This window comes from Pteropus vampyrus, unplaced genomic scaffold, assembly GCF_000151845.1.
Source record: "Pteropus vampyrus isolate Shadow unplaced genomic scaffold, Pvam_2.0 Scaffold9, whole genome shotgun sequence".
Lineage (NCBI taxonomy): Eukaryota > Metazoa > Chordata > Mammalia > Chiroptera > Pteropodidae > Pteropus > Pteropus vampyrus.
The window spans coordinates 1,539,623-1,556,204 of NW_011888790.1; the positions used below are offsets into that span (position 1 = coordinate 1,539,623).

General features: G+C 31.6%; 1 protein-coding gene across 2 annotated transcripts in view; it reads left to right on the forward strand.

The window, feature by feature from the left end:
* The window catches only part of LEMD3 (LEM domain containing 3), a 59,801-nt gene extending 44,155 nt beyond the window's left edge, over window positions 1-15,646 (forward strand). For both annotated transcript variants that reach the window (XM_011373732.2, XM_023520599.1), the window contains exons 5-13: window positions 3,723-3,802; window positions 3,889-4,034; window positions 4,876-4,977; window positions 5,084-5,186; window positions 5,810-5,988; window positions 11,205-11,286; window positions 12,990-13,095; window positions 13,189-13,267; window positions 13,483-15,646. In XM_011373732.2, coding sequence (XP_011372034.1) covers window positions 3,723-3,802; window positions 3,889-4,034; window positions 4,876-4,977; window positions 5,084-5,186; window positions 5,810-5,988; window positions 11,205-11,286; window positions 12,990-13,095; window positions 13,189-13,267; window positions 13,483-13,646 — 1,041 coding nt within the window. In that variant the 3' untranslated portion in view covers window positions 13,647-15,646. The remainder of the gene's footprint in view (window positions 1-3,722; window positions 3,803-3,888; window positions 4,035-4,875; window positions 4,978-5,083; window positions 5,187-5,809; window positions 5,989-11,204; window positions 11,287-12,989; window positions 13,096-13,188; window positions 13,268-13,482) is intronic.
* The last annotated feature ends 936 nt before the right edge of the window (window positions 15,647-16,582 follow it).

Below are 16,582 nucleotides of genomic sequence, written 5' to 3' on the forward strand. Positions count from 1 at the left end.
TGTGGGGTGTGTTCCTTTTCTTTTTGGAATCCCATTTTCCGGTTTTTAAATGTTGTGAAACCTGGTATGGCTTGTCATCACCAAAGATGCAGTTTGGACTGCTACTAAAAAAGCATTAAACAGGAATTTTCCCCCCAAAATAAAGTTTTACAATCTACTTAAAAGCTTTGAAGTACTATTTTAAATAATGCTTATTTTTTCAATATAACATTAACCCATGCTTATGATTTAATTCATGTGGGAAAAAAGCATTTCAAATTCACCACCTATTGTTAACCACTTCATTTTGTTCCATTTTTTTCTCTAGTCTTATATTTTCCCCCTGGAATTAGTATAAATATTTTGCATTATAAATATGATTATAATTTTTTTAAGTTATGAGCATTTTCATTACTCAGGTTTTTGAAAACTTTTTATCACTGGATAATATTTGTTTACAGTATTGCTAATAATGTATTGGTTTGTTTTTCGGTATTATGAAAACACTTCAATGTTTGCATATAGTATTAGATTTTTCTGATCATTTCCTTAAGAAATAGTCATAGCAAGGAAATCGCTTGTTTAAAAAACATGAACTTTTGTTATTGTTTTTTGATATATGTTGCTAAATTGTTTTCTAATTTGGAATGGCAGATTTAATACAATCTAACCAAAATTGACTTTTTATTTTATCTAAGTTCTAGCATAAATATGGAAGAACTTCACTCCAACGCTGGTATCAAACAGTTATGGTTTGTCCTGTGGTTTCACCGGCAACACAATTAAGTTTTTGCATTCAAGAGTAAATGAGTCAAAGAATGTATAGAACTCTAAAAGGAATAAGCTAATTTTTCTCCCAACTTCTACGGAATTTTAAGCACAATATTAGTAAATGTTGGAGTAAAATGAGTGAATTAAGTAAGCCTTAGTAAAATTTTATTTTCTTGAATTTGATTTTTTACATTTCATTATTATTTCTCCCACTCTCGCCTTCAAAGGAAATTTAAATAAACATAAGTTAATTTAAATAATTTAACCACTGTTTTTCTAACTCTCCTACTGTTTTTCTTGAGCTTTTTATTCATCATTTTTGAGATTGAAAGCTCGTTTTGATTTGTGAAAAGTTAAGAGGTCCCTCTGGTGGAACATTTAGGAAATTCACAGCATATTTTCATGAAAAGACAGACAGATTTTTAAGTTACATGGTGGGAGCTTTGATAACTCTCCAGTAGAATTATGTAATAAATTATGGTTCATTTCCTATGTCACTTTCAAATTCTGTTTAATTTTTAATACATATAACTAGTCAATGATGGAGTCATGATTTGATCCCAGGCCTGCTTGATTCTAAGAACTATGTTCTTTCCGTTTTTCCTGGAAGTGAAAGATATAGTTCCTACAGAATCATCAAGAATTAAATCATATTCACTATTTTATTGATTTCTGTGTATCATATTCTAATTAATTTAAAAGGTAGCATCTATTTTACAGCATATATTATCTCACAATTAATCAGACTACTCACTAATTGGAAAGCCGCACAGCTGTCATTACCATGTAAATTATCCATTTTGTGAACTATCCCTAATAGGCTTTTAATATTTGCTTTACTTCTTACTGTACCAGTGTCTTTTTTCCTTCTTTGTAATGTTTGTTGCTTTTTTAAATGAGCTGAGTCTTTTACAAAAACAGTATTATTTTTGTACTTTGAAACTGTAATCTAAGTTCACAGCATCTGACATGGGTTTTAAAATACACATTTTTGGCTAGTTATTTTGAAAGTAAGGTAAATATGGATTGGGAATCATGCAGGAGGGTGTGTATACGCATGTGTTAAAATAGATTTGTTAAAAATTTGGGAAAACATGCTTTGAATTTAGAAAGATTTACATGAAGCTGTCAGCAGTATGTTGACGAAGCTATTGTCTATAAGTAAATAGTAATAAGCAATAATAATAAGAATAGACCTGCTTTGAAAATTAAAAACTTAGTTCCCTCCTGATTTTTGTCATTAGTGATTAGAAAATGGGTGTTTTTTACTAGGTGGGAATGCCTTACCTCAGTAGTTGCCAAACGATAGCCCACGGGCCTGTTTTTGTATGGCCTACTGGCTGTGGTTTTACAACATTTTTAAAAGTTGCTTTTAAAAAAAATAACAGAGACCAGAAATATACATGGCTAGAGCTTAAAATATTTACTCTGTCCTTTTACAGAAAAAGTTGGCCTACTCCTGCCTTACTTAGAGCTTTCCAGGTGGTTACAAAAACAGAATAATAAAACACTTCTGACTCTTAAAATCGGGTAGATTCTATGTAAGCTGCAATGATAACATGAGCTGTTTAATTAGCATAAACCAGAAAAAAATTAAACTTTGACTTCTTCAAAAATTTCATTTTATAATACTGAGATCTCTGTGTACTGTGTAGAATATGTGTGGAAGTGATGGCCTATTTAAAACTTCAACACCCTGTTCAATTTTTAATGAGGTTTTAAATAAATTATCTATTGTTTTTTGAAAATGTATACTCATAAAGGAATATTCCATGGTTCTATTGTATTATAGATGGTAAGTGGATATCAAGTGGTATTAACATAGGAAAGGAAAACAAAATGGGCAAATAACAATAGATACTCTTTTCTTACCCTTATTATTTTATAACTAGAAGTTTTAAGCCTTTTGTTCCTCCACATGCTTAGATTGTTAGAGTGGGTGTACTTGTTAATTTGAAACATTATGTACATTTTTGTGGATACTTAATGAGCACAGTCATAATATCTTCAGCCTCCTAAAATTTTTGTATTTAAAATATAGTTAGTAAACTTGGAAATTTATTTAACTATTTGAAACTTTTGTTTATAGTCTGGCTTTCAAAATTCTATATAGTAATGCAAAAATGCTATTAATATTCTGCATATTGTAGTAATACAAGCTGAAGGACTTATATACAAATACAGATAAATACAGCATATATATTTCATTGATTAAAATAATGTCTTTGAAGTGTGCTATAGTGTCTGTGTGTCAGAGGATTGAGTCTTTGAAAGGAACTCAATGAGTACAATATCTTTTTTATAAAACCTATACATTACCTGCAGGATTTTATAATTCATGCATTGGTCATTTTGAAAATATTGGTTTACTGGTTATGCAGATCTTCCAAATGTTATGCTGTACCCAAAAGTCATATTCATTAATATCACACCAGTCTCATTGCAAAGGTTTTCAAGTATTGTGAAGCTGTCAAGCTTATAGTAACAGATGCAAGTTTTTAAAAATTATACTTACCACTTGAAAGCTTGAATTTTATGATTGGTAATATGGTAAGTTTTTCTTGAGTTTATGGGCTTACTTCATTCACTTGTTGAGAAAATGTCTGGAATACAGCCAAGTCTGAATAGTTTGTTATTTGTTAATCTAAACATTGTGTTTCTTAAGAAAAAGTGGCTAATTCACTCTTATGGTGCTACTTTAAAAATAAATTATTAAAATAAAAAACAACCCAAAGATGTAAATTTAAAAAAAAACAAAAAGAGAACATAGCAAAATATTACCAGTGGTTATCTTTGGGTGGTGGCGAAGTAGTGACTTTTTTTCCTTTCATTTTTATGTAATGAATAATACATTTTTGTTATGGTATATAGTTTAAACTCTTACATAAAGTATGTTAATTATAGGACAGCTTACACATGTAGTCACGTGAATGTGAATTATTAAGTACCGTAGTTCTTTATTTTTTTAATAGGATTTAGGTCCTGAATATGAAGATATATTTAACACTTCATTGCAGTGGATTTTTGAAAATGGAAAAGATGTTGGAATAAGGTAAAGGATTTGATTTCCACTTTGATCATTTTGTAGTATAAGAAGTGATTTTGCCTCTAAACTCTCCCTTAATTATTTTTAAATAGGTGTGTCGGTTATGGCCCTGAGGAAGAATTGAAAAATATAACTGATGTGCAGTTTTTACAGTCCACAAGACCACAGATGTCTTTCTGGTGTCGTTTTCGACGTGCTTTTATTACTGTCACTCACAGGTTATTGTTGTTATGCTTAGGTAAGTTTTTACCTAAGGATGAGAAAGAAGAAAGAAATCTAGAATTATTATGTCTATATTTCACCAAATGCAGGGCTGAGAATTTGCTTCTGTCATAATTGCTGTTATAAATTACATCCAAAAATCTTCACTAAAGTATAATAATATTGAGGTTTTTGATAGTGTCAGTATCAATCTAAGGACTTAATAAACAGTATTTATAAAAGGAGGTGGGAATAAAATTCACATAAATGTCACAGAAAAATCAGGTATAATGCATAGATAGAAGTTTACTTTAGAAAGTAGAACAGGGAATATAGAAATTAAGCTTAGTCTTTAAATAATAAAATATTGTAAATTAAGTTCATTAAAATTATTCAGATTCCTAGATTTCATGTGACTATTTTGATTGATAATAGGAGTTTAGGAGTTTTTTTTTTTTTTTTTCCTATCCAACTTCTTTAAAAATAATTTACTTGAAAAGAAAGGTATGGTATGTTTACATTCTTGTGAGACTCATTTTTCTAGTAGTTTAATGCTGCAAAGGAAAAAAGTGTGTGAAACATAGTTATGTTATTTTGTTTTAAAAAAAATTAATAGAATTTAAGTATTCAGTTGTCAACATAATAGAAGAAATGGTTTTTCTAGTATGATTAAGTGAAACTCCAGATTATGTTTAATATTACATTTTTCTATGTAGTTTTAATTATATGGCTAATTCAGCCCACTGTCTTAAAGGCTCATTCCATTATCCCATTAAGGCAGTTAAAATAATCACTATAGAAACTGATAAGTTTTTTTGTTTGCTTTGCAATGCTATTGACCACAATTTTTAAAATACAAAAAAATATGAATATTGCAGGTGTAGTGATGGTTTGTGTTGTTCTACGTTACATGAAATATCGCTGGACAAAAGAAGAAGAAGAAACAAGGCAGATGTATGATATGGTGGTAAAAATTATAGGTATGATATTTGTAAAAATCTATTTCTAGAATAGTTATTATGTGATGAACTACAACATGATGTCCAGCGATCAATTCATTTGTAAATTCGTTTGACTTATTTTCAGATGTTTTACGAAGTCATAATGAAGCTTGCCAGGAAAATAAAGATTTACAACCTTACATGCCTATTCCACATGTGCGAGATTCCTTAATACAGCCCCATGAAAGGTATGTTCAAAGCATTGTGAATTGAAGTAAATCAGAATGTTGTTGTTTTCTGTAGTTGTGAAAATTATATTGAGAGTTGTGACCTTTCTCAGCTAGACCTGCTTTACTGTACAGGCTTTATGTGAGTACTTTAAATTCTCCTTTCTTTCTAAATTCTCTTACCCTCCTGATTTTGAGTGGCAAAATAGACAACTGGATTTCTAAATCATTCTCATTCCTATGCATTTTTGATTCTTTGTTGTCAATCTCTACCTTATTTCCTTAATTTCATTTTCATAAATAGGCAGACAATAGTCAGTGATGTTTTACTAGTAATGTTTTTAAAATATTTTGTTAAAGTTTTTTAAATAAAAGAACTAAGTCATAACTTCTTAAAAATAAAAGATGATGACATATGCTAAAGCAGCATTCTTAACCCTAGCAACATATCAGGATCACCAGTGAAGGTTTTGGGGGGAAAAAAAGTACTGATGTTTAAGCTCCACCTCTGGAGTCTTTTTCGAAAACTCCGTAAGCAGTGATTAGAAGAGCCAGAGTTAACACTAACCACAATCTTCATATACTAATATTTGAATAAGATTACAAGCCATGATTATAGATTTGTTGTTTTGTTCACATAATAGGAAAAAAATGAAGAAAGTCTGGGATAGAGCTGTCGACTTCCTTGCTGCTAACGAATCTAGAGTTCGCACAGAAACACGAAGAATAGGCGGTGCAGATTTTCTAGTTTGGCGCTGGATCCAGCCTTCTGCATCCTGTGACAAAATATTAGTAATACCTTCTAAAGTATGGCAAGGTCAAGGTATGCATTTTTAAACAACAAAAAATACAAGCATAAAATTTTCTTTAATATTTTTTAATTACAGCAGTCTTAATGTTTAAAGTAAAATAGTACAATTGAGAGATATATGACAGCAAAGTTCCCCTTCCATTTTCGTCCCATAGAAGGAATCAGTTTTAGCCTCATAAAAATGTTTCCACTTCTGGCTAGTATAAACTTAAATAGTTTGTCTTTAATAGAATATCATACATTACTTTGATTTTTTTCTTTTTTCATTTAACAAAGCAACTTAGTTATTATAGATTTAACTGCATTCTTTTTCCTTAATTTTTTATGCAAATAAGACACGTGTAACTTATATTTCACATATATAAATGGAATCATAACTTTTAACTGCTCTTTTTTCCAATTTTTACCTGCCTGCCTTTCTTATTAAGACCATTTCGCCTGCATAATCCCCCATGTCAAGTAGCTTTTGGTGGGCATCTATATTTTTTAAAAATGCTTGCATAGTTGCAAAAACATGTATAAGTATATAGGAGGGTTTGGTGATTGGTTGCTTTATGTTCCCAAACATCTATTAGCGATAACTGTTACATTCACTCGAATTTTTTGTAAGTCGCAACTAATAATTAGTTGCAAAATGAAATTTCATGCTTAGTTTAATTTACATTTCAGGACTAGTAGAGTAGCGAGTTCAGTTTCTTTTAACCTTCTTGTCCGATAAAAGCATATTTATCAATGTTTGCTAAACAAAGCATTTATGGGAAAGGTAAATAAATTATTTTGAAATTGCAATAAAATGAAGTCCAATCGCTCCCTTTTTTCTCTAATTTTCACTTTCAAAGAGCTTGAATAATAAGCTTATATAATTATGGCATAAATATGAAGCTTTGATGTTGCCAGATGACACTAAACAATAAACTATTTGCTTTAAAGGGTGCATGCAAAAGGGCCCTATGAAACTAGAACCAGAGAATTCAAAGCCAGTCAGATCTGATTACCATAGTGCCTGGTTATAATGGGTGTGGTGTCTTAGCCTGATTTCTTCATAGAGCTAGCAGTTGGTACTAGTGTGTGCATTTGAATAAAGTTCTAGAAACGGACATTAATTATTTATATGAATTTATTCTATCATTATAGTTCATCTTATTTTTTAAATGTGAGATTCTCTAGATGAATATAAAGATAATTTCTTGACCTAGATAATAATCCGTGTTCTTTTCCCAAATTGGTAGTGGTCTTATTTACTTTAAATGTGTTAAATTGGATGTTCTATAAACTCTAGGATTTAAAACCTCTGATTGTTATTTTTACTTTGTTATTTTCTTTAAATAGGAAAAGACTGTGCAAATGTGATAAGACACAACTTAATATCAGTTATAGTTGTGGTAATTAATACTCAACATGAATTGATATAATATTTTTAAACTGTCCTGCCACGATTTTATATTAATGTTTCATCAAGGTTCTGGTGTAGTAAATGTTTATAAACTATATGCCAAGTACTGAGCTATCTTATTAGAATATTTCTAAGTAGGCCATGTAAACAATTGTGAATTTAATCTCCTTTTACTGGACAGTCTTTGATAAATAGTTACAGTTATTAGGGGTTCCTGAACCTAGAAAGGAATGAAAATAAAGCAAGACACCTATTACTTAGCAAATTAAAAAAAGTATAATGGTTGAGGTAATTTTACCCTAAGGCAAGAAATCCTAAGGTAGAACCTAGTACCTGTTTGTTAGAAGTATACCAATTCAGTTTTAGAATGGTCGTGATGATAAAACAAAAAAGTCTGTAGACTCATAGCAAGAAAGATTTGAGTTCTTTTATGGATTTCATCATAATCAGAATTTGTTACAGGAGGCTAATAAGTTGTTGGAATAGTCTTTAATGATAGTCGTACATCTTTTACCTCATTTAAGATCACCTAGTTCTAAATAGAGAGAATTTAATTTTAATATTACTTATATGTTTCTTAAATGACTCTGACCTAGCTTTCTAAAAATATTGATACATAAAATAAGTTTTGCTTTAATTTAAGTATATCTGTACACAAATGTGCTATATAAATATGACTATATACTGTGGGTTTTTGGTGTTATATAATGTAAAAAGATAGCTTAACTTATTAAAAAGCTTAATATTTATTTTTATAAATGCAGTGTTTTAATTAAAAAGTACATGGCCAGAAAGTTGGTAATTATATCAGTCTTTTGAATTCACTATAAGCTGTTGTCATTTAATACTATTTTACCCAAGTAATTGTTATAAATAATCTTCCTTATTAAATTTTTAGTACAATTTCTAAAAGATAGTTATATATAAACTAGATGATTATATAATGTTAGTTTTTCTAATTGTATTTTAAAGCACCAGTTAAAAATCAAACAGTACCTGCTGGGGAGCCAGAGAATTATTTATGCTTCTGGCAGATGTAGTGTTTGGAATTAACCACATTCATTTGAAGCATCCAAAGGTAGTTTCTGAGGTATTTGAAATGTATCATTCACTAACTTCTGTATCTCTGCTTATTCCAGGAGGTGATTACAGTTTAGTTAGGGAGACAAAGCATATATTTTAAAAATCACTTTGGGACTACTTTCTGACTAGAATTGGGCAGGAATAGTTTCTCCCTTATCTATTATTTTGTGGAAACTTGGGTCTGGACTAGAGTAGGGTGATATGAATCCTTCTATTTTCTTTGGTTCATCGCCTCCTAGTTCAGGCCAGAATTGGAATTTGAAGGAAGTCACAGTGCTTGCAACTAAAAGGTCATCTAAGAACAGAACCTATACACTGTTAGAGAAGTCTAGAAGGTACTAACGATTCACAGACATTATTGATCTGGGGTTTGGCAAAGATTTTTCATGTCCAGTGACCATTCTTTCCTTTATCAGGCACTATTTGGGGATATCACACCCCAGGTATTTCTTATCACTAGTTACTTTTGAAATCTCTAATTGTTATATCCTAGTCTTTAAATCATAAACTCATCCTTTCAACTTTCCTGCTTTATATACCTGTGTTTTTTTTAAACTCCCCAAAATTTCAATTCTTTGATGCCTCCACTTTCTCCAGTTCTTCAGCCTTCCTCCTATTTTCACTTCTTTTCCTATCCATCTCAGTTTCCACGATTTATCTTTCCAATCACTCCCCTTGCTGGTTCTCTTGGGTCATTACCTATCCTTCATCTTACCCTAGTAAATTTCAACCAAGGATAAAAACATTTTATCTTTGTCTGTCTATTTGCAAATTGGCTGAACACAACAGGAGAAAAGTCATGCAACTTGGTTAACTGGCACTTTCACAGTCAATGTCATTTAGGCCCTCAGCACTATCAGACTTTCATGTTCTCACCATATTTTACTAGTCACTTTGTTTTTCTGTCCTACTCAATCGCAGTTTTAGATTTCTCCTCTTTTCAAACCTTTGCCCTTCTCTCTCTCTTCATTCTCAGATGATGACTCAAATAGAAACAGTGAGATTGCACCTATCTCAAATTTCCACCACAGAATCCCTAAAACTACCACAATCCATGCTCATCCTTATCATCTATTGCACTTGAAGAGCTGTCTCATTTAACAAAGACCCCCAAGCCCTTCTCTCTAGTCTTGTTAAGTATCTTCCCTTACTAGGTTTTAAATCCCTGCCTCTACTGCATCTTTTCATCATCACTTAAACATGCTGTAGCCTCTCAGCTTTAAAACGGTGATGAACTCTGCACTGTCCTGTAGCTATCACCCTGTGTCGCTACCCATATACAACCCAATGGCGTTAAACATTTACTGTACTCACTGTATTTACTTTGTCACCCCTCATGTATTCTTCAGCTGACTCCAATCTGTTCTTATTCTCATCATTCCAAGGAAACAGCTCTCAAACTTTCATATTGCTAAATCCAGTGGACATTTTTCTTTTATGTCCTTATTTTACTTAACACTGTTAGCAAATTAAGCCTGCCTAGAAACTTTCTTTGTTTGGCTTTGGGGATGCCACTTTCTTCTGGTTTTCCTTCTACCTCTGACTATTTCTTCAATATTTTTTTCTAGATTTTCTGTTTTTCTTGGACCTCAGGTGTTGGAGTTTCTCAAGGCCTTTTTTTTCTTATTTTTCCTGTCTTCCCGGATGATCTCATACTGCAACTTCATTTACCACATTTATATTGATAACTCCCAAATTTATATCTTGAACTAAGTCTTGTGTTCCAGTTTTCAGATTCTTATATCCAGCTATATACTTATCTTCTCTTCAAGGAAATGGGCACCACAAATTCAACATATGCATGAACTCAGTGTCTTCTCTCCCCAAACTTACCTCTTCTCCATTGTTCCTGTCTAATTAATGATACTTCTCCTTAGTTGGTTCTGCCATAAATCTGGGAGTCATTCATATTCTCTCTCTTACCCGCCCCTGCCCCTGTGCAGTCTTTAAATGAGTCACATCAGATCTACTCCAAAATATATACTAATTCTGTCCACCTATTTCCATCTGTGTTGTTGGCCTGTCTTAACTACATTGCTATCATTTCCCTCTTAGACAACTATAGTAACCTAACTGGTTTCCTTGCATTCACTTTTATTTCCACCTGATTGATTCTCCACATGACAGTCTATTTTTAAAATTTGTAATTTTAAGACAGATCTCATGATATTATTTCTTTCCTTAAACTGTTTGTGTGGCTTTCAGGTGCTCTTATGGTAATGTCTGACTACTTTAATGTGGTCTACATGGACCTGAATAATCTGATATCTCGCTCTTCAGGTTTATCTTTCTATCGTTGTCACTCTAGTCACAGTGGCTATCTAGAATAGACCAAGCTCCTTCTCGACTCAGGGGTTATGTACAAGCTATCACCTTTGCTTGAAATGTCCTTTATACCTCTCTTTATTCTGTCTATTTTTACTTATTCTTTAGGTCTCAGCATAAATCGTATTTCCTTGGTAAAGTGTTTTCTGATAGTCCCAGATTTAAGCTTAAGTTACTTTGACAGCTTTCTACACTCTACTTTCTTAGAATTTACCACAATTACAATTTCTTAGGTGATACCGTCTCCCCTCCTAAACTGTTAACTCTGTGAGACCAGTGATCCTGTCTGTCTTACTCACCTTCATAGTCAGGGGTCTGGCTCATAGTAAAAGTATGCAGTGAATATTTTTTGAATGAACTAAATGATTGAATGCATTTTCAACAAAATGGAATAGTGGCAAATAGTAAAATTAATTTTTTTTTATAGCATTTCATTTAGATAGAAGAAATTCACCACCAAATAGTTTGACACCATGTCTAAAGATTCGAAATATGTTTGATCCAGTTATGTAAGTATTATGATCAGAGGTACATGTAATTTTTATATGGAATATTGGGCTGAAAAGTGCATGATATTCTTAAAATACTGTGTCTGTAATTGAATAATCTCTGTTATTTCTGAATCTCTAACTATGGAAGGTTATGTTTTTCTCTCTTCTTCTCTTTTTTTTATATTCCAAGCAAAGGTTTGGCCAAAAGACACAGATGTATAATGATTTGTAAAACTTTTATAAATCTCTGTATTCACTGTGGATCCCCATAGCAGATAAATGCTTGAGTCAAATTAATGACACATGTGACAAACAGTACCCTTTATTAAATGTGTAAGTTATGTCTGTCAGCATTCTTTACCTAAGCAGGCAATAAGAGAAAAATATTTGCTATTTTTGAATTTCCATTCTCTTATTGAAAAAATTCTCTACAGTGATGTATACACTTTCTTTTCTACAAGCCATGTCTATTTGTCTATGTAATATTTGAGAAACTTTTCTGTCTATATAACTATAGCAGCACATGCATCCAGAGAATAGCAGTCTAATGTTATTGCCTTAGAATCCATAATATTTCACATATAAGCTTTAATAATCTTTAGAATTTGCTTCCTAGAGGCGCCTGCTTTGCTTATCTGTCCAATGATAAAAAGATTCTTCTGTTTTTCAAAAAAATCTTCACAGTGGAAATTGTTTACTAATGAGATACCTATAAGTTCCATCTAATGACTCATTTATTTCAAGAAATAGTTGATATGATGAGATTCCAAATAAGTAACAGCAAAATCAGATATATAGAGAAGCACTTTCGGTATATACACACACAGCCTTTGTTTTGCAGAAATAGAAACAGCAAGGTGATAATTCCTTTATTGGGAATCTTACCTCATACCTTAGGAATTAGGAAATCAATGCCAGTCCAGTATTTTATTTCCTAAGATGAATATTTACCATTAAAATGGAGCTGCTTTCCCCTCTGTCCCACGGTCAATATATCTCATAAGTAAGAAATGTTTATTACTGTAACAGGAAATCGTAAAGCTCTCTTAATAATGAGGTGACTGTGCAAAATGTTTGTCCTGTATCACCCTTTCATTCTTTTGGAAAAGAGGAGCTCAGAATACACCACAGCAGGCCCTATAATAACATTTCATTCAATATTATTTCATTATAACATTGACGGTACGTGTAGGAATTTAACTCCTGTTTATGTCAGTTAGCCTCTGATAACATTAGTTTTCCTATACATCATTTCACCTAAAGTCACAGAACCTATTGATGATATTAAATGAAGACTTACTCTATTTACTAAGAATTTTCTTTAAGTTTAGGGATTTGAAAAAGTTAAAATAATATTCAACTTTTATCAGTTCACTACAACTCGTTAAAGTGCTAATTAGTATAGAAAAAAAGAAATGACTGTAGGTACATAGAATTTTAAGCATAAAAATGACAGCACATTTGTTCTGCTATGGTAGGCTAATCCTACATTGCCTGAGCTCTGCGATTTCTTATACTGGAAAGTGAGAGAAGGGCTGCGACTTCTGAATGCTAATAATCTACCTACTGCTAGTAACAAGCATTTATTTACTACTGCCTTTAACAATATGTAGTTTTTAAACTATCCCAATTCTAGTAGGATATATACGTTGTAAGAGACAATAAAGACTTCTTACTGAATAGGAACATGGTTGTTGATTTTTGTTTTCATTAATTTTTAGGGAAATAGGGGATCAGTGGCATTTGGCAATTCAAGAAGCAATTTTAGAAAAATGCAATGATAATGATGGCATTGTTCATATTGCAGTAGACAAAAATTCACGTGAGGTAAAGTAACTTTTACTCTTGAATTCTATGTTTTGGATTTGTTGCTATTAAACTAAGACTATTCTTTTTTTTTCCTTTTTATTAATATCATAGGGCTGTGTATATGTTAAATGTCTGTCTCCAGAATATGCTGGAAAAGCTTTTAAGGCATTGCATGGCTCTTGGTTTGATGGTAAGCAATTTCAATATTATAAATATTTTGAAAAGTTATGTTATAGCTTACTATTTAAACCATACCAGATTTTAAAGAATTTTAGGTTAGCATTTTTAGAGTAATGATTTGAGATTATTTTATATGCATTTTGTGTTCATATTTTTTACCACAATTTTCTATAAATATTAAGTGCATTTTTACAGATCTAAAATATTATTTTTATCTTACAACAGGGAAATTGGTTACAGTAAAATATTTACGACTAGATAGATATCACCATCGCTTTCCCCAAGCTCTTACTTGCAACACTCCCTTGAAGCCATCAAATAAACATATGAACTCTATGTCTCATCTTCGTCTTCGGACTGGCCTACCCAATTCTCAAGGAGGTTCCTGAAAAGACTTTCTTCCACTCCTAGAACTGTTATTTACAATAGGAAAATTCCTGTTTGGCTTCCTGTTTTCCTTTTTAAATGCTTTTTGTATGTAACATTTTTATTGAATACAGCTCTGTTCGAACGTTCCAGAAATCTTAAGGTTCCAAAGGGACTTAGCAGTGAGGCAGCAACGCCGAGTAGATAAATAGTTGTTTCATTCAGGTTTTGGAGCTCAGCTAAGTCAGTGCATTTGAAGTTTTGCATGAGGAACATTGACTTTATTAAGCATTTTCAGATGTGGTGGTTGTATTTTTGCACCAAGAAGTGTTTTGATAACCACACAAAAGCATGGTGAAGAGGCTTCTTGTATTTCCATAATTTCCTGTGAACTAATGTTGTGAATTTTTGTATACAGTCACCTGCATATTTCCTTACAGGCTAATGTGGTAAAACAGTTCGTTTCCCAATTTAACCTTAGGTTTTTATTGCTTGTAAGAGATTTATTTGTTACAGCTGGAATATGGGAAAACTAATTTGGGTTTAAGGGTTACATATAAGTGGATGTATATGTACTTAAACTGGCTTATGTATATATGTATAAATGCTGGTGGTGGCGAAAGTAGTCTTGTTTTGTGAGGATGTCTGCATTAAAGCAGTAAAATAAGCTTCCTATTTTATTCATAATCTAATGTGTATATATATGTATGTGTATATATGTGTGTATGTATATATATGTATGTATATATAGGCATATATACATACATATATGTATACATATGACTGTATTATCACATAGATCAAACAGCCGAACACCTGGAAGTATTAGCTACAAGTTTCAAATACCTTTTATAGGTTTTATATAAAAATGTCAAGTATGATTTTGTGTGAAAGTTTCGATACCAGTTGTAATGGATTCAAATTTATGTGAGCAATAAAGAAGCAATTGGCAGATACAGGGAAAGTATTTTGTGAAAAGCTGTATTTATTATAAATACTAGGGCTATGATATAGTACCATTGGGATTAAGTCATTTCCCAATCTATTTATAATTTAATGAAATGTTAGCTCCCCTGTTATATGTCAAGTTTAAAGCAGGGCACATGGTTTCAGCAAAATGCGTATTTGAAAAATTATATTTACAATTTTAGGTCATGAAAGTTTGCAGTATAGTAGAGTGACCGTTGCTTTGTGCCTCGGTATTTACTTTGTTTCAGTAAAGTTACTTTATTACTGTTTATGATTTCAGATTAAAATAGTTGTGGAGCAAAGTTTACTTGTAACAACTGGCTTTTTAAAAGATAACCTGTTGATATATCATTGTCAGTCTAAATGAATATGTGAAACAGCTGGAATTGTACCAATTTTGATTTTGTTTAAAGCTCAATTTCCTTTTTGGTTTTTATTGTATATGTGTTGGGTTTGCCGCATGAACTTGCACAGATAATGCACGTTTTCTGGTTAAGTAAACATGATGCACACTGTTCTGTAACAGAAAACCCTATTGTGCCTTACCTATGTGCTTTTGTGGGCACCATGTTTATGAAGAATAAAAAATGATTTGTTATCTGAAGAGAATAAATTTTAAATTCTCAGTTTATGTCTCAGATGCTAAAGTGTGAAAATATAAATATATATAATATATAAATAACCATCTTTCTGTATTTTATGTGCATCATAGTGATTTATCTGAGCTTAGTGACCCCATCTTGTGACCTGTTGCAAGAGTGAATGTAAAAAATAGTTGTGGCATTTTAAAAGGTCGCCTTTTGATGCAGATGCATCTTTATCTTGCTTCTAAAACATATTTCATGTAAACATTGTACATTTATTATTGTAATATATACTATTATGCAGCTTATTTTACCTGAAACTGTTAAGCTGACCAATATCCCTCCCTGCAAGACAGATGGGAATGTGTATAATATCAGATATTTGAGAAGTTCTGAAGTTTGATGTAATCTGTTACTTGTCCTGTTACAAAAAGGAAAAATTAAAAATTTATTAGGTTTTTTTTAATGCATCTTGGCTTTTAAAAAAACTTTTTAAGTGCCTTGTGTCTTTATTTTTTTAATCAGTGAAAATAGGTGCCTTTATTTAGAATCTTTTCGGGGATCTCTAAATATATGTATGTTTATAAAGATGGATAAAGACCCTAAAGTTAATTTTAGCCATCCATTCCTCATCATCTTACTTATCTTTATGAAAATGTCTTTGTCTAACTCTCAAGTATTTGGGTCAAAGTGGGGCAAGAATGTAATTTCAGCAGCATCACTAAAACATTAGTTTAGCTACACCTTTTTTTCATAGCAAGACTTTCTCAATAAAGGAAGCCATTCTTGTATACATACTGGCTGAAACTCCTTATCTCATAACAAATAGTTTATGGGATAGCTATTTTTAATAGCATTGGTTTAGATTTTTTGGTGGTTTAATCAAGTACAAAGAAGACTTAAATAGTCAATCAGTTGGTAAACAGCACTGTGAAGTGTCAGTGATGCAAAGATGAAAAAGACACAGCTCACTCAAGATGATCACAATCTAGAAGAAGAACATAGGGCAGATGGTGTGGAAAATATAGTGAGAAATAGTAGAAGTAGTTCTGGAGAACAGAGGCACCTGTGTATCTTAATAGATGGAGAAGACAGCAGGGCAGATGAGGTAACAGTGAAGCTATATTTTAATTCAAATTTTTTCTAAATTAGTGTAGATACAATGATAAGTCTCCTTTGAGCTTTTAAGGAAGCTTCTATTCTTGTGATGAGCTCAAAAATTATTCTGTGGAACCTGAGTTACTACACAATCCATTTTCATACTCATTGGTCTGTGGATTCTTGAATATCTTGTGAATATTTGTTATATTTTTCTTGTATAGTATTCACTGTTTGGATGAAAAGTTGTTATTTCCAGGTAAACAATATTTTGATGTGTCTTGTGCCTAGAACATTTCTTTTAATAA